This window comes from Seriola lalandi, unplaced genomic scaffold (assembly GCF_002814215.2).
Source record: "Seriola lalandi dorsalis isolate HSWRI2012SDOR001 ecotype SW California unplaced genomic scaffold, Sedor1 jcf7180002054673, whole genome shotgun sequence".
Classification (NCBI taxonomy): Eukaryota; Metazoa; Chordata; class Actinopteri; order Carangiformes; family Carangidae; genus Seriola; species Seriola lalandi.
In genome coordinates this window covers 139,209-166,423 of record NW_019525226.1, presented here as the reverse complement: position 1 = coordinate 166,423, position 27,215 = coordinate 139,209, and the positions used below count along the sequence as shown (strand labels likewise).

Genomic DNA, 27,215 nt, shown 5'->3' with positions numbered 1-27,215 from the left:
GCGGACTGGTGTCACTTTATTTCTGTATAAGAAGACCTCTACGCCCTCTCCCTTTAGTTCTGTGAGTTACTCATTAATCACCGGCAATAAACATACCAAGCAAGCAAGATAACATTAAAACCTTGACACTGTGAAACCTTTGCAAAAGTGAATTTCAAAATTCTCTCATGAACACGTTTTACTTCTTTGTGCTCAGTTCTAATGCGCCTGGTATCAGTGTAATAGTTTTTAGTTAGAGTTTTAATGCGAATAAGTTTCCTAACGCTAAGTTTAATGAATGAGGACTGATGTTGAGAAATAGTTTGACTTGACACACACCCTTGTTGGTGTACATGTAAATGACACAGATGCACTCTACATAACAAGCTTTATATTCAGGGTTGTTATGTAAGCTTCCCATTTTTTTAATCCCTTCTACATGGGGATGGATGCTTCTGGTAAATTATTCTAATGAACACTGATGCCGTACGGCGGCTAAAAGCAGAAGATGGCATGATTTGTCATATAAACATAAAACGTCATCTACATAGACTGCAATTGCTTCTACAAATGCAGCTCACAACAAAAAGACCACAGGTTTGTGTGAGTGTGAGTGTGAGTGTAAGCGTGTGTGTTCTATACGTCAGGCGCTGTTGTAAATTTTCTGCAAACAGTAACAGAGTAATATTCTTGTGGTGATATGTGCTCAAACAAATCTAATTGGCTTTCCTGTGTGATGTATGATGTGCATGTCTGCCTTGTTCTCAGCTGTATAGACGTGGAAGTAAGTCCATACTATAACTATCCTTTAACCCTAAACAATTTAAACAGACAATGTATGTCAATAACTCCACCTTTTTATACCTATAATATCCTGTCAGGGTGGTAAAATTAGTTTTTTCTGTCAGTTTTATGGCTCCATGCTACCACAGAGTGGTCAAACAGTATATTGCAGCTATATCATTAACTAACTCAGATTTACAAATAGGTCTCACCTTCAGCTTGTCTCTCCTCAATGGAGCCAGTAAGAGGACAAAACAATAGTGGTAATAGTATTAAAGATTTTATTTCAGTCTGCACACTCACTCACTCACTCACTCACACAGTGTATCTTTGTTGGAAACAGGTTTGTTAACAAGGGTCTCATTCATGCATTTTAATTACCTTCCCTCCTCCTCCTTCCCTCCCTGTCTGAGAAGCCGTTGCCCAAACAGGGGGGTCCCCGGAGGGAATGTGAGAAGACCAGGTGTGACCTGAAGTGCCCAGGTGGGAGACCTGAAAGTCTCATATTCATCGGCCCATTGGTGGATACTCGGGTTGGGAACCTCTCTTGCGTCACGCGTGATGTAGAATGAGGGGGATTCCAAAAGATCTTTGCCATCGCTGTCTGCCCCATAACTGAAGGGGGAGAAGCTTGAAGGGAGGTACACCACACTGACACTGGTGGAGGCTGCAAATTTGAGATTAATCTATGAGCAATACACTGCTAATATAGATCAGTTGAAGTTTTTATTGCTCTGCTACTTTGGCCTCTGAGAATTGTGTTGAGAATTGTTGTGTGAGTGTTTTGGTATCAGCTGTTTATATATTTGTGTAATTTTCCTCACAGTATCGAGGCGAAGTTTGACAGATAAAGTGTTGCCAAATTTTCAAATTGCGTTCAAATAGAATACATATGATTTTTTTAGGGCGGCAATTGAACTGTAGCAAGGAAGTGGGATCTCCTTAGAGAAGGACCATGGACAGTTTGCCAGTAAGGCTTTGTCTCTATGCTGCCCTGCTCACGGTAAGTCTGACCTTCCAGAAGTTTTCTATTACAGATTTATAAAACTCTGACTATGTGATGCAACATTCCTTCAAGGTCTATATTATACTTGTACTATACTTGAGTATTTGCATTTTGTGCTACTTTCTTCTCTATACTGCATTGCATTTCAGATGGAAAGATTGTACTTGGTTTGTACTTATGTTTACTTTGCTACATTTATTTGATATCTGAGGTCAATATATTACATATTAAGATTTTACACTAAAAGCATGTGTTAAATTTATAAAATATAAAATCTTGAGTAATTTTATTCCCATTCAGTCCTTAAAGTCTTACAGTATTTTCTTAGGAATAAAAGTTAATCTGCTGTTATTATAATAATATTCAAACCTGTTTTCAATGCATGTCAATTTATGTTTTAAGTATGTTTTAATGTCATTTATCATAATTGTAGGGCAGCAATCTGCAATTTTATTCTTTCGTATTTGAAGACACCACAGACTCAGTTGAGAGGCGTTTTTTAAAGAATCTGATTTGAATTAAATTAATAGTTTCACTTATCTTTAGAAATAAGGTTTTCTACAACTCAGCTTTATAACATATAATAAAATACCACATATTACAACATAACCACAGGTCTGTTACTTGGGCTTAACTGTGTTAATAGTGAGTTTTTTCTACTTTTACTTTAGTAAAGAGTCTGAATACTTTTCCCAGCACTGATTATTTTAAATGTGTATTTCCTCAGCTTCAGTGTGTGCAGGTGCAATCCGAGCAGACCTGTGATCCAACTGAGTTCTTACTTCCTAATAGCACCTGTGTTGCCTGCCCTGTATGTGGGCCTGGAGAGCAGCTCTCACAGGTAACACATTTAACACATTACTGTGGTAGCACCATTTTTCCTTTCTTTGCCTGTCTTGCTACTTGTCTCCAAGAATATTTGTCCATCATTCTCAGGACTGTGGCTTTGGAGATGGTGGTGAAGGAGTGTGTATTCTGTGTGAGGAAGGGAAGTTCAGCTCCAATACAGGTGTGGATCCATGCAGAAGATGCACCCAGTGCAATCTGCTGAACCGCCTAGAGAAGACAGCATGCTCGCTAACCAATGATGCCCTATGTGGGCAGTGCCTCCCAGGGTGAGCTGCACCCACAGTGCCAGCTTTAACACCCATCACCTGCTGAGTGCTAGCATTTTGTTTCTGTATTAAGTGGATGAATGTGGTTGTGTGTACAGGTACTATGAACTCAGGAGCTTGACTGGGGAAGTGGAGCCGCCCTGTGTGCCTTGTTACGGCCATGACAAAGTCCATAAAGAGTGTTTGCTTTTCACAGCTCAAGGCTCTAAAGCAAGTAAGACCCAGAGACAAACCATGGACCAATTGACAGTACAATGTTAAACTTGTATAAATAGTTTTATTGATTTGGTGATTTTCCAGAAATTTTGTCAAGGAAAAGTTATGAGTATCATTCTCTGACAGAGAGTACCGTCACTGTACCTAAGAAGAAAGAACCTGAAGAGACGAGTGAGTAGCCCTGTGGACTTTCATGAACATTTTTTTCATTGCTTGTATTCAATTTGACTCAAAGGATTTTTTTGTTTAATCGAGGAGTAAAAGAGGAAACATTTTCAATGGTCCTGATTGGTTCTGCAACAGCGTCCTCAATTTTCCTCATTGCTGTGCTGCTTTGGGCTTCCCTACTGACTGCTGAGAGATACAGTGAGTTAGACATGATTTTTCTGTTTCTTCTAATCATTTGTCTTTTGTTTGCTTCGCTAAGTTTGGATCATATACACCTGTTTCAATATTCAGAGCAGGTTCCAGAGTATTGTCATGGACCTGAGGGACGACTGTCTGCAGCAGGTCTTCAGCACACACCTTTGTCCGGCTGCACAGAGACAACAGTGAAACAATCAGAGGCCCCTTCACAAACAACTGCTCCAGCTGAAGATTCCTCAAGGTGCTTTGCAAATGCCATATACTCAACGATTAGTCATTCAAATTAACTACATCTGTCCCTAACTAATTATTTACATTAATAACATCTCGTCCCAGAGGCCTAAACTCACTGAGCCATGAGAATGAGGTGCATCCTACTTCTATTGTGATTAATGTCACCACCAACATCAAGCCCTCCAGTCAGAAGAAAGACAACATCACACAGGACGACCAGCACAGCAGCTGCGACACCAGAGAAGAGGTAGAGTGGTCTAATATATCCTAATATTAGGGTCCTGGCAGTAATAGAGCCAGTCAGCGAAAGATGTACATGCTTGTTTCAATTTCTGCCAAATATAATATACTGTTATTAATAAAAAGTCACTGCTCCATTACCATTGGCTTAATGTCAAGTGGTCAGTATGGTCAGCACACAAACCGAGTAGATCTGTTGTCACACAAATCACAAAAAATCCCAAGACTTACAGACTTCATTGTTTTCCTGAGAAGAAAGAAAGAAACCAACAAACAAACAAATTCTCCATGCTAATGGGTTCAGTGTTACAGTATGTAAACAGGCAGGAATCTTAAACATCTAAGCCACAATTGTGTGAAAAGGTAAAAAGACAAACACAATATAATGACATGTGCCAACCTGTCATTATCAATAGGCTGTGACCTCTTGATCAAAAGGTCACAGCCAATATAAGACTGGAGCAGCTGTTATGTGGCAAAGCTTTGAGTCAATTCACAATTTCGCCTACATACCAGATTACTTGATTAATCCTTATGAGAGTTTATTCTGCTGTCAGATCCCAAGCTATTCCATTTTTAATGATATGAAACAGAGAAAAGCAAGTGTATTTTCAAATCACAAAAGTTGTTACTGGAAAAGATTTGAAATGATTGACATGATTAATATATATACCCTATATTGAAAAATGAAGTATTTTCATTATTTATCAATTAATTAAAATAAGGATATCAGAAACAGTAGTACCTTTGTCTTACCTTCTTGTCTTGCTTCTTTTCTGTGTCATTGTCAGTTGGAGCAAAAACTGCAGACAATATGGGAGATGGCTCAAGGTATGTATGTTTTCCTCAAGCCATAGCACCTGAGTAATACACACACACAGGACAACAACAAAAAGTTACTAATTTTGACCATAAAAGGACCTATGAATTTTGCCAGGGGGGCACCAAGCAGGTTGAGCCCTCTACGAATGAGTTTGGGACTTGTTCCTAAAGTTCATGCTGGTCATTCTGACTCTGTCCAGGTCACAGTATTGAGATGCTCGACTATGACTTGGTCCAGGACTTGTCCCTGCTGCTGGACTCTGCTGACAACAGGAACGTGTTGAGGAGACTGGGGCAGTCTTTGGGTGTCCCACCTCAGGTCATCGCTCATCTCCAAGGCTTCCAGGACCTCTTTCAATACCTGCGCACCTCCACCTACACACTGCTGCCCCAGCTGGCCCAGGCTGCTGCGCTCTTGCCTAATCCTGAAGTTGTTGCTAGGATACACAGAGCTGTGGTGAACAAGTGGCCACTTAGACCCTAAGGATGTGTTACCACGACTCCAACTGTTCCAGTATTTCTGACCCACTTTGCATGATAACAGCCCAATATGCCTGATACTTATTGCTAAGACACAAATACAGTTTCTACTGAAATGAATTGAATTTGAGGGAAATGCGATATGACTGTAAGTTGAAATAAGGGGCATGAAAGTAATATCCAAAGGACTGACTTTCCCAACACTTTTTATCCCTTTTGTTCGCTTTATGAGTTGCATCTGAATAAATCAAGAAGTTTAAGAGATTAATACTGATTAAATTGTACAGTGAGAAGAAGTCATTATTTGTGCTAGACACGTTAAATAACACAATATCCAGGTCATTGCAACTGAACCCTACATGCGGTGTTACTTCCTGTTTACCGTGTAAAACAGATGAGAGGCCCTCTGGCTAAAGCATGTGAGACAGACCAGGACAGAGGATGCAGTGTTCATAGCAAGAGAAAGAACATAGAGCTCTGAGAAAATGTTATTCTCTCACTGGGAGAAGTTTGCCAACTGACCATTTTCCTTGATCTCCAGCTCTGCACTTTCTTCAGCACATTAAATCTGGTAAGGTTTCAATTTCTTTTTTAATCTAATTTTTTTTAAGCAAATTATGAACAAATTCTCAGAGAAGATTACAGTTTTATTTAGAACCTATTTTCTTTCTACTCTGAAAATTGTCAGAATCTCAGGAGCCTAATGAAAAACGTTTTATCATTAAAGTACTGTGTTTGTTTAACTGAACATTCCTGTTTCATGAAAGTATCATGTTTGTTTTCTTAACTGCCTCAGACACTTAAGAGCTGGTGTTGACAACATCTCTTGAGGATAAACTTTCAATTTATTAATATGCAATAACTGCTCCATAAACGCTAGGGGGCGCTCTTGGCTGTCATAGCAAATGTGTCAAGTATTTTTCTAGCAACCCTCTTAGATCGTATATTATAAAGATGAGTCACTACTCAGTAATGTTTGGCACGTTTTCACAACTTTTCGTCAGATGTGGAAAATAACTAAGTACCTTTACTCAGGTTCTGTATATCAGTATAATTTTGAGGTACTTGTCCTTAATTTGAGTATTTACATTTTATGCTACTTTCTACTTCAACTCCACTACATTTCAGATGGAAATATTGTACTTTCTACTCCACTACATTTATTTGACAGTTTTAGTTACTAGCTACTCTTAAGATGAAGATTTTATACATGGGCAATATAACAAGCTTTTAGAATACAACACATTGTTTAAGATTAACCATTGCTTTCCAACCTTTTTGGCTTCTGACAAAGATTAAAGAAAAAGTCCAAAAACTGAAAACAGATTTGTGTATCAGAACTTTGTTTTGTTTTTTTCTTCTTTCCTCTCCCGTTAATCATCTAACCCCTCAGGTTTATCTGGTGTCCATTTATATAATACTGTATATAAAGCAGTTCAGCTACATGCTGCTTACACACCTGTGTTTCAGTATTAATCATCTAATGATGTCATTGATAATTATATATCAGTTAGAGGGAGTAAACAAGTGTTTCTACTTTAATACTTTAACAACATTTTGCTACTAATACTTAAGTAGGATTTTTACTTGCAATGGAGTATTTTTACATTGCTGTGTTTGTACTTTTACTTAAGTAAAGAATCTTCTTTCACCACTGGTTTCCCTTTTGTGTTGCAATGTTCTTGAAAGTGGATGTGGAAGAGTCCATATATCGAAGGCCATGTTTGAAGTTTTTACTGTTAGCTCTTGATCTCATAAAAAAAAAAAAAAAAACTCCACAAACAAGATTTTGATTTAAAAATGTTGTGTTTAAGTCGTTTAAAATGGCAAACTGATTTCACATTAAAATACTGTTTATTCGGTGTTTAAATTGCTTTGATATATAATGTTGTTACTGTAGGATATATGCAGCTGACTACCTCCCAACACTTTCTATTCACACAGCAGCACTTTGAATGTTTTGCTCTTCTGCGCTTTGAGACGCGAAACCGATCAGAGTGAAACCTCTTACTGTCATACCCCTCTTTGATGTCCACGTCCCCGTGGTGTCCGAGTCCTACCGGCTGCGATGTGTTACGCGCCCCAGCTTTAGAAAAAAACACAGAAGGAAAACTTCATAGAAATGGCGGAGGGTGCTACGACTCTCAAGGGCTTGCGTGCCCAAATGGGTAAGAAAAATCTTGGCAGTCGTGGTTACTTTTTTAGCCCAGTTGTGCCTGGCAGGATAGTTATCACTTTGTAATGTTTGCTGGCAACTGCCGCCGCTAACCGGGTTATTTGAACGTGTCATAACGCGGCCAGTTTTTATGGCTAGTTACGTTAGCTCGCGGTCCTGTTATCTGCTGACAATGGACGCGGAAAAAAACTTGCAGCTCCACATTAAACGTTATACATTTTGATTGACTTTATCAAACCCAATTTGCTGATACTGTTACATTTCGGTAAAAGCAAAACGAGTTAGTTTAACTAACTCAGAGTAAAGTAGCTACTTGTAGGTAGCTGAAGTTGCAACGTTATATTCTGTAGCCGAGAGCCGGTTGACATATCACGACTTAACTTGCCTGGCGCCTAGCTCACATAGCTCTGCTTTAGCTTTATTTTACAGTATTTTAACCATGTTGTCAAATGAAGTGCTGGTGTATGAATGTGAAGGTGTAGATGGACAAACTCACAATGCGTTGTAAACGAAGCTAACTGCTTCGTAACTGACAAACGATAGTAGCTAGGATAACGTTGCTCATCACTAGGGGATTATTGTCAAAAGTGATCTGCTATCCCTATCAGGGAGAGTTCGGGAAGCTGTTCATGTCTCCTGTATTAACGTTGACATCGATCTGAGTTGATGCCCACTGTAGAAACCATTTGCTTGTTTTCGCTAACAACAATCAACCGGTTCATGGCAACGTTAGCAGTTTAATAGCCTCCTGCTAAATAATCATACAAAGTGGTCTTTTCTTTCTTATATCCATTGGCTACCAGTAATGCATATTTATTGACATATGGCATAACCCCCTCCACTCTCTGGGGAGGGTAACTAACAATGTCTGACCTGAATTTCAGATAAAGCTGGTTTGCCAGACACACAGAAGTCTGATAGGAGAATATGTCTGCATGGTTGCTGCTCTTCTTGAACTTTCTTGATGGAGTGATAAGCGAGTTTTGGTTCTACCAGCAGCCTTGTGTCACAAACATGTTCTGTTAAGCAAAAGCCACATTGTAAGTCAGACTTTGTAGGCCAACTGTAGCAGCAAAGTCTCTATCACTGCTTCTTATCCATGCCTCAGCTGGCCTCCTCCAGACTTAGACATGGATGTTTACTGTGTCTACATCTGCAAGCATGAATGCACAGTTTGTTATGACTCGAGCTGCAGTTGGCCTGACAGTTTTTTTTTTGTTGGTGTTTTAGGGCAAGAAGGAGTTTTTCTGCATACCCAGTGTGGGTGTAGGCATGTTTTACTCCTGGCAACAACTGGACCATGTTTAGTGCTCCTCTTGTTCCTGTTTCCCTTCACTTTTCCATTCAGTATTTTCAATCTGGAATTTACATCCACCCAATTCTGTGGTTTTATGAAAATATCCACCAAGTTTAAAGTGATGTGAGATGCTGGAATCCTGGCTTTGTGAGGAATAAAAGGATGTCCTTAGCAAAGAAAAAACGCTCAGGGTTCAGTCAGAACAGAAGATTGACAATAATAAAATAATGTCAGGAATCTAGCTCATGTGCATGGTCATTTCCACAAGAATGTGAGCAAGGGGAAAATGTACCCTGCTATTATGAAGGGAGATCACACTACTGCAAGTCACACTGCAAGGTTATCCTGATCCTGGCTCAGCAATTGCTGCTGCAGAATTAAAAGCATGAGAAATATTTCTGAACTGGTTGGATTATCCAGGGAAGGAAATGGACCAGCCACAGTGTGCATAGTGTCTTGGATCTGTCTACTTAGCCTTCTTTCTCTAGCACAAATTTGCCTTTAAATTGACTGATCAGATGTGTTACAGTCTAATTGTGTGCACACACGTACACACACCAAAGATTTGAATAGCAAAGCATGTTCATTTGTATAGGCTATAACTATGGTCAGAATGTCAGCAGAATAGTGTTGTTCATAAGGTAACAGTTGATGTTTATATCTATCTAGCTTTTTTTGGCGGGGGGGGGGGTTGTTTTTCTTTTATTTCACATCTGATTATAAATTTCCCTTCAGAACCAGTTGAAAATTGGCCAGTTTTTATGTCTATTTCTGTTGTCGATGTTGGTACATTGCAGACAACTACATAATACTGGGAAGCACATTGTCTGTGCGCCACACAGTGTCAAAGTTTGATTTTTTGTGGTAATTGAATTACAGATAGCAAAAAGATCAGATGTATGAATGAACAGATATTACAATTCATGTATTTGTCATAAAATGTTGGAACAGGATGTTAGGTTTGGCACTCTTTGTTCTAACGTGTTTTGGTTCAGTAAGGCCTATAATCCAAATAATTACAGTTTTAATAGATTAATCAAGTCTAATTACAATCTATCTTTCTATCTATCTATATTACAATCAAGTCTACTGTTTTCACAAAGACAGCTGACAATGTTTTTATCAGCAGAGATGAAGCAATAAAACTAACTGAACATTCACTGTAAGTACTTTGTTTTAGCCCCTGACACTTTATCATAAAGAAACAGATAATAGAGTGAAGATCTGTATTGATAATGGATTTGGAAATGATTAAGTCCCTTTAATGCCCATCTCTGCAAGGGAATGTAGTCCACCTGTAAGAAGAGACTCCCTATGAACCTGGGATGTGTCATTATTATCCTGCTAGTACTGCAAATAGCCAGGGCTTACCTTTGCATGAACAGGCCTCGAGTAATCCCGTAGGAGATCTAGTGTGCTTGTGTGTGTGCTTGTGTGCGTGTTTGTGAGCGTGCATCAGTGGCGTTATCTGAGGACCTGAAATCTTGAGCCACCAAGCACAATATAAGGCTGTCTCCCTGATGTGCATAAAATAAAACAAAGGAACAAATCGGTGGCTCAAGTTGTTTTTCACAGTGTATTCACTTGTTGTTATAGTTGGTATGAAATATTCCTGCATGTCATTACTCCTTAAATGTCAAATGTTCGTGCACCGATGCATTAAGGAGTGCAGCAGACACTTCCTGTGCAACAAGCTACTCAATTATATCATGCTGCAGGGCACAGTAAAGGCTGCATTTGGAATGAGGGGCAGAGAAGGACCTGACCCACCAATTTAACTTTTACTTCTGTTATACAGAGGGAGACAGACTCACAAAATATAAGGTCTTGTTTTTAAGCCTATTTAGGGAACTAGCATTTGTTCAGTGTTAGCATTTGACTAGCAGTGTTATGATGTAGTAGTGCAGACTGGCCTGTTTCCTGTTTAGTGTTTTTGTCTGGGCTGCAGAGCCAGGCCATCACCAGACCCCTTGGTGGTCTTAACTGCTGCCATAATAACCTGGCAGCCCTCAACCCAGTCAGAATGTTTTTTGAGCATCTCTTACTACCTTAAAATGCTGCATGATAATGTAATCAATATTACAATAGCTGTACAAATTTATATTGAATATATTTGTCACAATATGACGAAATGGATTAATCACAGACTAAAATACATCACATTAAACAACTACATTACATGAAACTACATGGAGACTTTTTTTTGATGACTCCATAATGATTGAGTAGATATGGCACGATCCACCCAACGCAGATTGGGTCTTTACCTCAAAATGTTTACCCAACACGACTATCTACACTAACTGGAGAGGTTGATAATCTAGCTCAGATTATGCCATCAATCAGTCTGGTGTATAATTTGTTGTCAGATTAACTAGTAGTGGTTGTGTCTCTGTAACCCGTTGAACCAGAGTCTGTCAATGCAGCAGCAGTAATGTATGTTAATATGTGCAAATCTCCATAGTGATGGAGTTATTAGAGACGGTTCTTCTGATTGGCTCTTTTCATTTCTGTGAGCACACCTGGCTCTCTGTGGTCTGTTGGAAAAACACCATCTCATTAAAGCACTTTAATCAACACATGAATGAGAGTGTGCATTTTATTCCTAGGTGCTATTTCTGACTTGGTCTTATCTTGCACCTATTTCAGTAAAATCTTTGCAGCATCAGTGTTTGTGACAGAGAGGTTTGTTGAACTGGATATTACAGCTGATGAATTGCCCCTATAGAAAGAGTCTGTATGGTTTTAGCTTAACAGCTTTTATCTACTCAGCCCCTTTTCTTTTACTTCCCTCTAATTACTACATAATGCAATTTGCTAATGTCAGTTAGCTTAAAGTCTAATGTCTGTCATATCATGGAAGAAGGTCATACTATTTGGGATATATGGGTTCTCAACTAAATTGTTTACAGTATTTTGTACACATACTGCTTGAAATGCCCCTTAATAGATTTTATCCTGAATCTACTGATTGTGGGTTGCAATATCAGCACCATTTCATTCACAAGGTGGCTTAGATGAATATACTGTATATCACACAATCCAAATGTGAAGTAATTGTTGCTTGTAAGGTGACAGTTGTTTGATCCTTTGTCCTTCAAAGCTTTACCACCCTGTTCTTTTTATTTCACTATGAATCATCTCATTTCAGAGTCCGTGTCTTTGTTAACACGGGCCTAAGCATGGTTGAGAAGCACTTCATCCATCCCGAGCTGCTGTGTGGACCACTTAGCAACAGCTACCCTGTTTCACAGGGTGCTTGGCATTAGTTTTTTTCAACCTTTTTTGCCTTTATATGAAGGTAGAGAAAACCAAAGAAACTGTATCTCTCTAATCTGGAGAGATAAATGTGATTTACTTTCTGGTGTGATTCGTTCATGCCCAGACATTCTCTTGAGTGAAAGATAATGTTTGTCTGTTTCTCCAGTGTTCCAAAATCTATGAGCTATCTTACACTGTGTGCTAAACATACAGTGTGATACACTGTTTACATGCATGATGGTATGCAAAATAAATACAGCACAAACTTTGTCTAACTGTGAGCTTAGGCAGGTTCTCTTGTGTGCTTTGAGTTCAGTGTATTCTTTGTCTTATTGTAGCATTGCCACCACATGTACAATCTCTGATTGATGGTTAATTAAATGAAAGATTTACTCTTGTGTATTGAAGAGCTGTTAAAAGTGCAGTCAAATCACAGGCATTTTTATCTTCATTTACCCAGCATTTGGTCTAATAACCAGTGTGGTTGATGGAGGGATTCTACTGGGAATTAGCTGCAGACTTTGACCTTTCATAATCTTTTTTGACTGGAGAGAATTGATGCTGCAGAGTACAGATAATCAGTGCATTGGTGAGTGCTTAGTGTGTTGGCTCTGTTTTTTTTCTCTGTTCGGCTCCTGGTCACTCTGATATATGGTTTGTTACAGCTACTTCAGTGGGATTGTTTTGTCAAAATGTGTTAGATAATCAGTTGGTGGAGACTTTGTTACAGGGAAGCTTCTGAAATACTAAGAGCTGAACAAACATTTACAATGGTACATGTGTAGACAATGACAGTTTAGTGCAACAACAGCTCTCCTCAATAAGATGGAGATCGTCATGATTTAGTCTTGCTCCCAAGCAGGACCACAGTATTAGAAGTACAGTTATCCCCTGCTTGTAGGGTGCATATGATCATGACTCATCACACCATGCCACAAGCATGCTATACCAAGCAAATAGAAATGGGGTATTTGTCACCAGTGTCCTAATGTTCTGTTCTTCAACCAGCTATCCAAAAATCAATCAAAGAAGGCGGTAGTGGATTTACTACAAATTGCATACATTATCGATTATCTCACAATGCATACAATAATTTTTAGATAGGTAACTGTGTTCTTCCTACTTTCCAGGCAGTCAGTGATTTATATTTTTTTTAAATATAGCACGAATAACATGTGAATGCATGGATTTTAAGAAGCATACTCTCAAAACTGAGATATCAGGGCATTCTGAACAGTGCAGGCATTTTAACTTTATTACTACAGAACAAAGTGTTCATCAATAACGTGAATACCACATGACTGACCGTGGTTTTGCCTCTTTGTCAGCAGTTCTGTATTGCTGAATACACACCAACACAGAGGGAAAGAGCCGGAGAAAAGGCTGATACTAGGGCTCATAAGGCTTGATCATGTTTCCTTCCTTCCTGCCCCTGTATCTCCTAACCATGGATTTTCTTGTGAATCGTTTTGGCTGAAGAAAGTGCAGATGACCCTATGGTAGTCTTTGTGTTGATGTATTTGCTACCTTAAAAGCATGTAACCCGTCTTAAACTAAAATTGCTCTATAGTCTATGCATATCGGAACAAAATTATTTGCAAGCACTATTTTCTCACTGTGGTGCTAGAAATCACATCCACAAAAAATCTGTTTGCTTTAAGGATGACATATGCATTAGCACAGGTAGACTTTTGAACATTTTGGTTTATCAAGATGAATAAACAAGAGCAGCAGTGATTGTGTATGTGTGGAAATTAGTCCTATATAGATTTCCTATAGAGTATTTGTGTTTAAAATGTTGTGCTCCCCTGGGCATATTAGCTGCATACCAGAAAGCTCACAAGGGTTTGACTCCAGTCATGTTTCTCAAAGCAGCCCATCCCTCGCAGCTTGTCACAGAATGGAGGCTACAGGGTTGACCATGAGCGGGGGGTTATGTCTGTTGGCTGAATAGCTGGATTGTTCTGTAGCTGGATCTGCTGGATCTCTCTAGAACTAGCATTCATATGGAGAGCAAACAAAGCACAGACAAAAACAGCTGATTTTAACTCTATTGGCTTGGAGTATCTACCAATTCTGTTTCCTTGATATTATGTGATATACCTGCTTTGTTTGTTTGATGTCTGTGTGTTTTCATACATACAGCTGCAGCTGCACAGGCACAAGCCGAGGAGCGGCGTAGCCTGTCAGGGAATAGTCCAGGACCTACAACCAACACATCAGCTAAACCTCAGGGGTGTAGGCCAGGTAAATGATACGACACCTTGACACATAGACAGATACTGCCCTGTCACTACTCTGTTGTCTTCTGTAATCATCAATAATGATCATCAGTAATTAGATGCAACACAATCCACTTCCACCACCCTCTCAGTGTGGCTTACTGCAGGTAAACCTTAGTCGTCATCTTATTACTGTAACAGTTGACAAAGCTCATTAAAGAGGGTCACATGCATACATCTGTCTGCCTGATTCAAAGCCTTTGTAACACCATGCTGCATTGTAATCACTGTTCTCTATAGATGCATTGCTACATATGTTTTACCGTTCAATCACATGCTGTATTCACATGTGTTTGTAGTCATTGACGGTGCCACACTTAGAATAGACGACCGACTGCGAGTGGCAAAAGAGAGACGAGAAGAGGCAGAGAGACAACAGGGTAAGAGGGTGATCCCAGTTTCTGTCTGAAATTCTTTTGTTATAGTCAGCTGTAACCTCTTTAACTGCATGTGAAATTTTCCCTGTTAAATACATAGAGGTAAAAAAAGATATATTGTTAAAACAGGAACTAACAACACTTAAGTACCAAGAATTTTCTCGTTAGCAGCAATTTCAGTAAGATAACTGATAGTAGAAGTCCTTGCTAGTCTTTGTAGGCTCTTATCAAGGGGATTATTATTTTAAGACTATTCATACCTATAACAAGACAACATACTAAGAAGTGGCTTTTCATGTCAATGCATGCACATACTGTATTTGTGGACAGCTTTGCGAGAGTCTCAGATCATGGAGCGGGAGCGCAAGGCCAAGCAGCAAGTGGAGCGTCAGATGGAGGAGCGTCAGAAAAAGGTTGAGGAACAGCGAAGGAAGGAGGAGCAAAAACGACTTGCTGTGGAGGAGAAGAGGAAGCAGAAACAGGAAGAGGAAAAGGTAGCTGCAGCATGGGTGGAGAGTCTTGAGATCCTCAGAGCTTAATGTTGCTCATTTGGTTTGACTCTTGTGACTAAAAGAATTACATTTGCATAGAAACACAGACTTACACACACAGGCACTTTTTCCTTTTTGGATTTAAGAGAGAAAAGAGAGGGATATAACAACAGTGTTGAGCGGCTAACAGCACTGTTATATTGTAGTACAGTTATAACATCATCAGGTCTTATCCTCTTCAATGTTCAAGGAAGAATGTATTGCCATTCTTCACTATAGAATATTCAGTATACAGGGAAGAGAAATGGCCTTCCCTCAGTGATTTTGTGTGCACAATAAAAAAAAAAAGGACAAACAGTAAAGTAAAAGTAGTATTCATTTAGGTAAAATGCAGCGAAGGCTTCTGGTTCACAGATGAATGTTGTTCTGCTCTAAATGACTTTTTTCTCTTCCTCTGACGCTGCTGTGCTGCAAGGAGCACTACGAGGCAGTGATGCGGCGGACATTGGAGCGTAGTCAGCGAGTGGAGCAGAGACAGAAAAGATGGTCTTGGGGAGGACTGTCCACAGACTCAGATGGACGAACAGGTAGAGGTCCTTGCTTCATCTTAGAAGTTCATCCTTTCCTTTCTGCTTTTCTGTTCAGTTTGACTTTCATCATCCACTTGTATTGGCCCATTACACAGCCACTTTGGATATACACGAGTGCCTCACTTCTTTGAAAAAAAGATGTGAAGGGGACTTCAGGGGACTTGATGATTTAGGTTCTAGGTTTCTCATTCAAACATGGTTCTGTAGAGAAGAATACAATACCCTCTACGTGCCTTTTCACTCTTTCTCACCAAAAAAAATCTAGAAACATAAGGGTAAGATTGGGTGCTGCATTCGTCATTCACAAGTTAAAATCTCATCATTTCAAGAATTATTGCAGCTATATTTAGTAGTACTAGCCTTGATAGCAGCTAAATGGGTATCAGTCAAACTTAAACGCATAATATATAAAAATGAAATAATTTTTAAACCTTGTCAACTTAATAGTTTCAATTCAAAATGCCCAAACTCCATTGTTTGACACAATGACCCACAGAAATCCACTTAAGTATAGCATTTGTAACTTTAGAATACACCAGCTGTTCAGATGACAATTAGTTTATGTTGTTGGCATACCAACTGATGTGTGTGTTAATTTGGTGCTAAAATTTTAAATTCTTGGGTCAGTGTATTACTGCTTCAGGCACTAGGTGTCAAATAAAGGCTCACGGCTGACAGCAAGGTTTCACTTTCATCTCTCTCTCTCTCTCTCTCCTTGTATGAGGGATGTGCCCCATCTGCTTGTATTTTATGGCTCCTTCATGAGAGCTGTCTTTTCCCACAGGAGATTCTGATGCCAGCGCCTCATCTCCAGTAACTATAGTTATCTCCCCTGCCTCGCCAGAAAAGCCACCAAGGAGTCGACAAGGTTTTGTTTGTTGATAATTTGCTCACCAATGTAGAAACACAGCATGCGCTGGCACTGGTGCTCCAGATAGCATGGTTACCTACTGTTCTTCTCACCAGCACCCCCCTCCCCATCAACCCCCACCTGCAGTCTAACTGGCAGTTTTTCACTAACAATATTTGCGTGAGGCCTGTGTTCTGAATGTGCCTTGGTCTGGTTGAATAGCTGTAAGTGTAGCTTTAGGTTTTTCACTCATTCACACTTTTGGGCACTTCCAGAAACAAATGGGACTAATATCATCCCTGGATTCTCTATGTAATGCTGTTGATGCTCACATCTTTGGAGTCGTCAAACATGAGCATCAACTGTGTACTAACCACAATGCCTGGCTCTGAAACCACAGCAACTATGTTATGGTTTGTTAAAAATGTACATTGGCATGTTAAACATGATGTTTACCAGCAAATGTACAGTATACTATATATATATATATATATATATTGTGTTTTGCTAAATGGGCATCACTAAATGTGGACTGCATTAGTAGCACATTAGATCAGTGAGTGAATGGTGGGTGTATTAATGAAGGCACATATCACCCATTGCGTATTAGGGGTATTAGGATCTTGCAGTACCTTGTACTCCCTCGTGTGCACCCAAATGCCCTCCCCCATTGGCTGGCCTCCAGTGTAAACCCCGCCTCCCTTGTCTGTCTTTCCTCCTCCCTCTTAGTGGACAAGCGTTCCACATCCACCATGAACCTGAAACAGCCGTCCGAGGCTGGTATCAGCAAACGCCTATCCTCTTCCTCTGCCACCCTCATCAAATCTCCTGACAAAAGTAAGTCTTCCCCACCCTCCTGCTCCTTTGCTCTTCTCCCACTCCCTCCTTCCCTCCCTCCTACTCTCCCTGCATTCCAGTGCTGTCTTAACCAACATAGTACCTTCCAGACGGTCTTTTATCAGCCAGGTAAATGTTTTTCTCTGATTATTCATGTACTGAAATCTACCAACAGATAAAACTGTAGATAATCCAGAACAAACCCATTTTCTCTGCCAGCTCTTAAGCTTAGAGTGAACTCTGACCTCTGTCCTCTTCATGTCCAGGATTTTGCACACAGGCTCACTGGAGCACAGACAGACTGGTAAAAAAAAATGCTTTAGCTCTCTGTCTCTGGTTCCAGCTAATGATAAATTAGCATCATCTCCCAATTCTGCTGTATCCATTCACTGTGCACCTCTGCAAAATACATTGAATCAAAATTTCTGAATCATAAGGGGTCCCAAGCACCAAATTGTGAATTGTTAATACATGTACTCTTATAGTGGTTTAGAAGGCTTTCACAGTATTCTTAGTCATAATTTAATTAAAGTGTATTTGATTCCTGCAGAAAATAATCAGCACAATCAGTTGATTCATATCCCTCCACAGCTTCTACGGGCCATTTTTCCTCTCAGAATATTGCCATTTTCTATTTACCTCTCAACTTGATTAATAATTATGCTACCACTCTTCCTTATCCAGGACTATGAATACTTTCTAAAAAGTCTGAGAGACTTTTGTACTATTCACAAGAGACTGTTGTGTAAATTCACCATTGGGTGTTTCATCATTGTCCCTCAGGAGCTAAGCCGAGGAGTTCATCTTGTAACCGGTTGCCTAGCAGTGACAATGCTGCTCAGGCCAGTAAGGAAGACGGCAAAAAGCTTCAGGTGGAACAGACAGGTGCAAAGATCCCCTCTCCATCCCACACTGTTCATAACTAAGATGGTGTACAGTACACAATTTTCCAAACCACTACAAGTTATAGAGAAACTATTTCCATTAGATTCAGCTCTGTTACGGCTATGATAACCACATTGCAAGCCGACTTTGTACGTGCTAGTGGTTTAAACACTCACATCCACAGGTTCCCTGTTGTACAATAAATCTTGTAGTAATCTGATTTAGGGAGTATCAGGTAGTATGATCAGATAAGGCAGTTATAACTCTTGTCTGTGTATTTAGCCTTCATCATTTAAAGTGGGACATCAGCTGCTGTCAGCCCTAGACTGGTGACTCACATAAAGCCAAATGAAGTGCACATGATGTGTAAACGTTCTTTGGGGATTCTTTGTTGACTCCCTCTCAGCGCCTGCTTGGCTATAACTCCGCTTTCATGTCTGTAGGCCATTCTATGAAGAAGAGAAGTTCCTCCCTCACTCGAGTAAGTGTGGGCAGAGCACAGACCCCTGCCAAGCCTGATAAGGGGACAACGGATGATCAAGGTGGCTAGCATGAACAATCAGCAGTAATTTTTTTTTTTTCATGCCCTTGTCTGCATCGCTATGGCCTCCCTCTTTGAATAACAAGCATGTGGCTCTTATGTCAATGGCTTGCTCATTATAAATCTACTCAGTTTTACTTAACAATCCTGTCACAGTGCTGTCTGAAACTAAGAGGTTTCTGGGATAACATTTTCTTTTGGCTCAATTCAGTGACATGGAGCCAGCTTTTATTGCTATGTATTCTCTCTGTCCATCCATATTCTTCTTCACCCAAAGGTCTCTCTCACCGACTACTGAATTACCTCCTGGGCAGCTGCTAAGCTTCTGTACATTGTTATTTGCCTGTGATTTACCGGGAACACTGTGCTCACCCCATTTGTGCCTTAACCTTTCTGCTGTCATACCCTACTACATCCTGTACCATGTCATGTTTCTCACTCACAGCTGATTTTCTATTAACCTTTTTTATTGTTTTCTTTTCAAGTGCCAACTCAGGAATGGTTTTGTCATGTGGCGTGTCTGGACTAACACAGTGTATTGTTTTGTTGTCACAGAGTGTTGATTGTTTTCTCCCTCCCAGATGACGTCATGACTGGATTTAAATCACTGGGCTCGTGCTTCAGTGTGGTGTGTGTCAGTGCCATCCCACCATAGCTCCCCTAGAGCACAGAAATGACTACAGCAACTCACTGCCATCTGTGTGCTACCATTAACCACCAATGCTTTTGTTTGTCTTAAAGCCGTGTCAACCTCTTCATGCCCTCGAGTGGTAGAAATGTTCCTGTCTTGTACAGATGTATGTTCTGTGTGATTAACCTCAGCAATAATACAACACAGCTACCATCATTCATACTCACATAGCACTTCTCATCTGCAATTAAAATGGTAGTTTAAATTCATTTAACCCCAAATCTCTCACACAATATTATTTTCATTACTATAACCTTATCACAGACTAATAACCCAGATGCTTCATACTTGGGTGCACAGTTGCGAGCCATGCTGCCATGCTCCCATGCTCCAGGGGCTAACACTCATCAGCTAACAAAAAACAAGTCTGTCGACAACAGATGTCTCCTCAGTAAGGGTCTCCAAAAGGAAGTGTGACTCTGCGATTGCCTTTTAAAGATGTGGTGTTTAGGGACTTGTGGCAAAATTAACCGGTCAACACTTTAACTGTTCTTCTGGAATGATTTGTACTTTGTAGCTTAGGTTACAACAGCCTAAATGGGGAATCGTTAATTCTTTTATTTTATGAAAGCAAGAGCTCTTTGTTTCTGCTGTGAAATCAAGCTACACAGTAGTGCTTTTCTAACGGGTTGAGTTGCTCAGTACTGGCCTCTGTACTACTAGAAAGCCTCATATTTCAACTTGATTTAAATTTGGCACCTTCTTTATCTCAGCCATAAAAAAAAGTTTGAACAGTAGAAGCTAAAGAACTCTTGTCTGGTCACAGTCTCTTCCCTGTCACTTTTAGTCTTTGGTCTATTTCACTTCTCATCTTCCTACCCAATAGTATTCCCCTCAGCTGTCTTTGAAGATCACTAATGGTTTGTTTTTTCCCATCAGCACACCTTCCTCTGCCTCAAGGAACCATTGATTTGACCTCATTTTCTACTTTGAGTACTGTTTGAACTGATCAGCAGTTACCAGACAATCAGTCTTTGGTCTGTCTCAGTATTCTTCCATGGTGCCTGTTCCTTACTGTCTTTTACTGACAATCCTCATTTTATTAACAGGATAAAGACAGTTGATAAGAAGCCCATGTAAAATTATTGAGACATACAGTAACCTTTGGTTCTTCATGTTGATTCTCTCCTGTTGGTTAAATCACATGGTTACCTTTCAAAACTTCATTGACCCCCCCCCCCCTCCTTCCCCCTTCTTTGTTTTGCCTTTTCATCCCCCATTCTTGCCCACTCCTTCTTCGCCTTTTTGTTCTTCTCTACTATTTTCGGGTGATTTTTCGGCCGTGTAGCTCGCAGGCCACCGGCAAGCACTGTGGACGGAGGGGTCCTTAGTCGCCTGCTCACCCCCACCCAGGCCTCACTAGCTAGGAGCAAGAGCGCCGCTGCCCTGTCCGCTGAAGGAACAGATGCTCAAGGTAACCTCCACACAGGAGACCCTGACAGAGAGGAAAGGATGGCTAGACACAGATGCTGGTCCTCCCTACTTACCCTTATTTTATCAGCAAAACGTCAACCCAGTCACTCCCAGTATCACTTCTAGATCTGAGCTCATCCCAGTACCCTGCTGCAGATCCTCAAGCTTTTGGAGCAGTCCTTTCAGAGCAAATGGTGGCCTCTTGGTGGTGGTGGAATTATAGACGTTGCTACAGCTCCCTGTGTTTAAAGGCAACTATTGTAATGATCAGCTGTTTATGTTATGCATGTACAGTAATTACTTGCAGTAAGTACAGTCATGTGAGGGTGCATAGTTACTTAGTAAATATTGACAGACACACAGGTCCAGCTCACAAGCACAGTCAGATCTGGCACAATTGACTGTTGTGTGCTGAGCTGGGCTGAGCAGCACAGACTTGGCCGGGAGCATTTCTCTGCATCTGAGGAGCCTCGGGGTCCATGCTGGGAGATTTGCTCTAAGCTGCTTACCTGTTGGTTCTTGTTACGTCAGAACGAGACTGTTGTGCTATTGCATGTGTTCTCATAGGGAGTCCAGGGTGTTGGGGACTGTAATACATGGCGCCAAAATAATAAATATCTGGCATTTCCATTTGGTTATATTGGCTTGAAGTGACACTAATCAAAATGAGTACATCCCTGCTTTGCCACTAGGTCTTGGGCTGACATTTTGTTGTGAAATATGATCTGAAGCCATATAGGTGGGGTTTTATGTGTCACTGGATGGCTTGCATGCCTTTGATTTTAAATAAACCATTTCTTTGTGTTATGCCAAAATGGGGATCATCCACAGTACATAAGCTGTTGCTGAAGATATAAATAATGTTAGCCTCAACAAACACAACCCTTAATGAATCTCCTCTTGTTGACTATGTTTTTAAGGATTTAAAGAACCACACTGATGGTTTACATTTGGCACATCAGTGACTCGTTTGAAAGCTGTAACTGGTTGTGGTGTTTACTGACAAGCCATTACAAACCCATTACAAACTATAGATCTCTAGCTAAATGTAGCAACAGTAGCAACATGGCACAACTGCATTAGCAGCAGCAGTGGTAGCTCATGGCAGAGTAAATTTCATAGTCACGATAGCTGCACAGTATGCAGTCAGAATGAAGCACAGAACACATTTGTGACCAGGCTGTGGCAGAGAGAGTTCTCCAGGTCTCAGGATTATCAGGGCTAATCCCTCAATCTGACGCAGCAAACTCATAACCCAGGGACAACAGTTTTTCTTTCAGCAGAAGGACTCAAAGACGGCAAATTACTCATTTTTTAGTTACTGTAACTGAACACAAGTCACACTGTCAACATTGTGTGCTTAGTGTACTAATAAATATGTGTGTGTGTGTGTGTGTGTGTAGTGTCAGTGTTGGTTGTATTTCGTTGGTGGTAGGTTTTGCGTAGTGTGTCCTGTGCTGCGGTGCTTGGTGTTCAGGTTTGTTCATGTTGTGTCCAGCAGCTTTGGCACCTGTGGAGTGTCTGGGGCTTTTGTGAGATTGTTGCTCTCTGCTCCTCATGTCTGCAGTAATCTCCAGCCCAATCAAGCTTTGAGAAATCAAGCTGTTGCCTGCTTTAAATGCTATACCTAACAAATCGCTTTGTTTTTTTTGTGCTCTTGTCCCCTCATGAAAACCATCTTCTGCATTTCTTTCAACCATCATCTGCCCTCCCTTCCCCTCTCTCTTCTTCTCCTGATTTCCCCTCTCTCTTTCCCTCCACTGTTTTTATTCTTCTCTCCTTTTGCTCTTTGCTGCTTTGCTGCCCAACTTGGTCGCTTATCATGCCTCCCATTGGTTGTGCTCCCCTGGCCCTGCGATGACTGTGTCCTTTACCAGAGTGTCACCTGTGTCCTCGCTCAGCCTCTGCCAGTCCCCTGCACCCACCGCGCGGACCTGTGCGCAGCCGTAGCATTGACCGACAGAAGAGCGGCATGACCACCTCTGTTTCAGCTGACGGAGCCCTCGACCCTTCACTGGTGAGGAACCCCATTGACGTTAGTGGTACTAACATCATTGCCCTACAGAGCAAACTGTTTGAATCAGACATTTACAAAAATAAATGTATAATGTTAATGATCAGCTGAGGTAAAAAATTTCCACTGCAGATAATTGTGATGGCCCACTGTCCTCCCTGTTTTTATATCCTCATTGATGCAAGTATAGATTCTTAGGAGACACATGCAGACAATAATTTGATAATGTTGCATTTAGTGGGCCCAGTCACTCATACTCAGGCATGTCTGTGTTGTATGGAAAAAAGCTCAACATCTTTTTGTTAGACTCTAAATAATGTTGCATTATTTTACAGCCCTATGTCGTTCAGTTCAGTTGCTTGTACTGATGGAGTAACCTGAATGCTGGGCTTCAGATCGTAACTCTAATCTTATCCATAGTCAAACTACAAAGTTATAAAGAATACATTTAAGTCAGTACATGTGTAGGATGATAAGGACTTGATGAGAGGTGGTATGACAGTCTACTTGTGAAAATAAGTTATATATATTATCAAAAAAGTTTTTTTTAAGTGTTGGATAAAATCACAATACAATTTTTAGAGAATATTTTGCAGCACAAAGTAATGGCTTGAAAATAACAGTGCTGTGTTTGTAAAACGACACTATGCCATTTAATTACCAGAAATGTTTGGTTTTATTTCCGTATGAAAGTCATTGAATCTGACTTACGAAAAATACGGACAGACTACAAAAACATTTTACTGGTTAATTTAATTGTTGGTAGAACTAAGAGAGGTATTCCTCTGACAAGAAACCATGATGCAGTTGAGGAATTGACAACAAATGCGTGTTCCTGCAATGAAATGATGTTGCCCAGAGAAATATGTGGATGGCACCAAAGACTCTGATTTATATATGCATATCCGGCTACATTTGCCTGTCAAAGTACCTGTGCAGGATGCTAACCATAGGGAAATGTTTCCCCAGCTGTTCTCTGACCTTTGCTGGTCACTCACACAATTCACACAATTTGAACTACATTGGCAGAATTTTATCCTATGTACTTTTACTCATAAGTGATATCTGATTTTTTTACTTGGTGGCCTGTAGTGCCTGGCTCTCTCATAACCTGCCTGTCCTCTTCCTCCTCTGTGGCTGTGAAGGGCCTCATTGTCGTAGCATTAGACAAAGGGATTCACAGTGGCCTGATTATGGGCAGATCATCCCATGCAAAACAGACTCCACCCTGACCCTGGGGCCGAATGTCAAAAGCCTTTGACTTTCTTTACCTTCTCTTTATCGTCTCTCCTTCACATTTGCAGATTGGTGTGGAGATAATTGAAATTCAGAGCCTCATGACTATCACTCAGCCATTACGTGACTGTCTTTCAAGTCAGCTGAATTAGGCTGTCTGCCCACAGTGGAGATATTTTTTTTAACAACTGATCAAAAAGTGTATGAGAAAAGTGGAAAAAAAATAGCTGTTAGTGCTGTTCTGTCCTATTTCATATCTCTTACACAATCATCTTCCTGATGCTATGCTAGGGCACATCATTAGTGATGTTACCTGGGGTCGTCAGGTGCTTCGGTTCTTTCATCATATACCCTCACCCAGGCAACCCCATCAGGGTTGATCTTCAGCTCCTCATACTTTGCTCTTTTCCACTCATTGGCCTCCTCCAGACATTCGTTCCACGGCACGGTGAGCTCAAGCATAAGAACATACTTTCATGCGTCAGACCACAGCACAATATTGTGCAGCAGTGTAGTCTCTGTGATGTGGGAAGGAAACTGCAGCCAAAGTGGATGCTGCTTTTGATCGGCTCTGTCTTCCAACAGATGTTTAGGGTGCTGCAGATGTTCTCTGCAATTGTGTGGAGGACGTGGTCATGTCCCCACCAACAGCAACTTTGGGTAAGAGCTCTTGGGCAGCAGCTCAGGGTATGCTCAAGCTTGCCAGACATCTCACAGAGAGGGCAAGCTGGTCGTTCTGCAAGACCCCAGCTGTAGGTTGGGTGGATAGACAGTCTGATGTTATTGTTGAGACTCTCAGATGTAAATCATTCTATTAGTCGATGAGTACATGTCAAGACCAACTCTTCCCTTGGCAACTGCCACCACCAGCACCTTATGGCGCAGTTGTGCCTCAGCAGCTTCTGCACTTTCTTCCAGTTCTCACTGTCGCTCTTACCTTTCAACTGTTGATTCTGAAAATTCCTGGTACTGCAGCATTTATCCTACTTGCGTAATCTTAAACTCCTCCTCAGTGGATTTCAGGGAGGGAGTTTCCATACAGAGCAATGCTGCTGATGTTTGTAGGTAAACCCAGCTATCTTTGCAAGAAGATTTGCAGTGTGGCATGTCCTCAATTAAGAAACAAAATTTCTCCGCCTTTTCAGCACTGTAGATCCTGATTTTGCAGGCTTGAAGAACAGCTTCGCCAACCTCAGAATCCACCTAGCAACAGGCAGTGAGTCCGTAGTGATGGCGAGTTCATCCATGAATGCTCATATTGGTGGTTGGCGGATCCCAGATCTTGATTTCGCCCCTCGACACTCTGGCCCTGCACATTTTACCAGTATGTTCATTACCAGGGCAAAATTGGTAACTGAGATTGAGTGCAGCCTGTGATAATGCCTGGCTCCAGCCTGCACTAGTCTGATGTTATCGGCCCTCTTGAGAATCTCAGGTGTCACTTCTGTTAGTCGATAAGTCGTCCATGTCATACAATGACTCTGTATACAGTTCCTGCTATAGTGCTGTATTGACACGAATAGGAAATTAACTTCTTGTCCCTGTTATGAAACTGTGCAGTCACATGTTTATTGTCCTTCTTTCGTGTTCTCGTAAGAGGATGATGATCAAGCTGTGTGACCACAACTAAAACAGTGTTCTTATGATACCAGTTTCATATGTAGATACAGAAAATGCATTGTATCTAATTTTTGCCTACTTGGCATTCAGTGCAGAGAGTTTGGGTGGGACAGCGCTGTATATTTGTGTCTGTCTGAGTGTCACATGGTTGACCTTGCTGTGCCCTGCTGTCATCATGTTTACAGTGCCAAACATAGCACATGGGCATTAAAAATAGATTAATTAAAACCTGATCCATGGCCTTCATTAATTGAGCATTGTGAATATGATATGCTAGTGAAACAAAAAGTGCCAGAGGCAGAATTAACAATGAGTTAAATGGTTAATTTGTCATAATATGTGTTTTGTGTATTTCCTACTGGATTTTCTTGTGATTCTGTCTAAAAATAAGGATAATTCATTTGTGTAGACGAATGGTTCCCAAATAAACACTGGGAATGAGAGAATCATAAATGCAATATGTTATAAAAATAAATACAGTATTTCTGCTACATAACATGATATTTACCTTTTATGATGTTTATCAGTTTTATTTGCATGGTTCTTCCATAGCACTGTCTGAATACGTTCACCTCTTTGGAGCCTCTAAAATAATTTCAATGATGCAATCTGAGAAGGACAAATCACAGTTTGGTTTAAGTGCTTACTATTTATGTCCACATTAAGGTCATAAGCTGTGATGAGTAATCACAAGTAACCCTAGCTGTTGTGGAGTGATCCCTTTTTGATATCAATACAACCCAGTCACATATTTTACAACTGTTTTGCTTATTACGCAATGATATTTAAATTGACATTGAGATTTTGCATTAGACAGAACTGTTTCTGGGAATTGGTTTCGAGCTCTTGAAATAGTCCAACTTCAGAGATAGTCAAGAATTCCTTTTCCACTTCTATCCCTTTTCTTTGGAACTACAGAAGGACAAGCAGTTAACGCCTGGTGGGCAACGTCCCGCCTCCCCATCCACCCCCCTGGGACGCAACCGCTCACCATCCCCAGCCCCCAATCCAGCTCCAAAGAGGACCCCCTCCCCAGCAGCCAAGTAAGAATACAAGCCCTCAGCTTTAGTGATTTAATGGTATTTTACTTCATTTTTTGAGGGATTGGATGGAGGCTTTCTTTTTTATTTAATTGTAGAACACAAAAGGGCATAACTCACACTTTTATTCTTACAGGCAAAGTTCCAAGTCACGCCCACCCTCACCTGGTGCAATGAAACAACGTCCCCCATCCCCCCAGCCTGCATCAACCAAACCCCCACCCATCCAGAAACAGGCTCTCACTCCAACAGGGCCCCCTACTTTGCGAAAGAGAGACTCCAAGTCTAAGGAACTGTGTCCTGTCCAGGCTGTGGCTGCACAGCCCTCTGACAGCAGCAAGTCCAAAGAGAAAGATGGTGAGCAATTCTCTAT

At 40.8% G+C, this 27,215-nt stretch overlaps 1 protein-coding gene across 10 annotated transcripts in view; it reads left to right on the top strand.

Annotated features, from left to right (window-relative positions):
- Window positions 1-5,730: 5,730 nt before the first annotated feature.
- map7d3 (MAP7 domain containing 3) overlaps window positions 5,731-27,215 on the top strand; it is a 28,975-nt gene continuing 7,490 nt past the window's right edge. For 2 of the 10 annotated variants that reach the window (XM_023421681.2, XM_023421680.2), the window contains exons 1-13: window positions 7,313-7,409; window positions 14,121-14,222; window positions 14,557-14,637; window positions 14,965-15,128; window positions 15,601-15,712; window positions 16,500-16,583; window positions 17,295-17,402; window positions 18,186-18,287; window positions 18,731-18,829; window positions 20,808-20,933; window positions 22,810-22,949; window positions 26,721-26,845; window positions 26,979-27,199. In XM_023421681.2, coding sequence (XP_023277449.1) covers window positions 7,364-7,409; window positions 14,121-14,222; window positions 14,557-14,637; window positions 14,965-15,128; window positions 15,601-15,712; window positions 16,500-16,583; window positions 17,295-17,402; window positions 18,186-18,287; window positions 18,731-18,829; window positions 20,808-20,933; window positions 22,810-22,949; window positions 26,721-26,845; window positions 26,979-27,199 — 1,510 coding nt within the window. In that variant the 5' untranslated portion in view covers window positions 7,313-7,363. Of the gene's footprint in view, window positions 5,813-7,312; window positions 7,410-14,120; window positions 14,223-14,556; window positions 14,638-14,964; window positions 15,129-15,600; window positions 15,713-16,499; window positions 16,584-17,294; window positions 17,403-18,185; window positions 18,288-18,730; window positions 18,830-20,807; window positions 20,934-22,809; window positions 22,950-26,720; window positions 26,846-26,978; window positions 27,200-27,215 lie in introns of those variants that run through there. The other 8 variants (XM_087178072.1, XM_023421682.2, XM_023421683.2 and 5 more) reach the window with 8 other exon arrangements.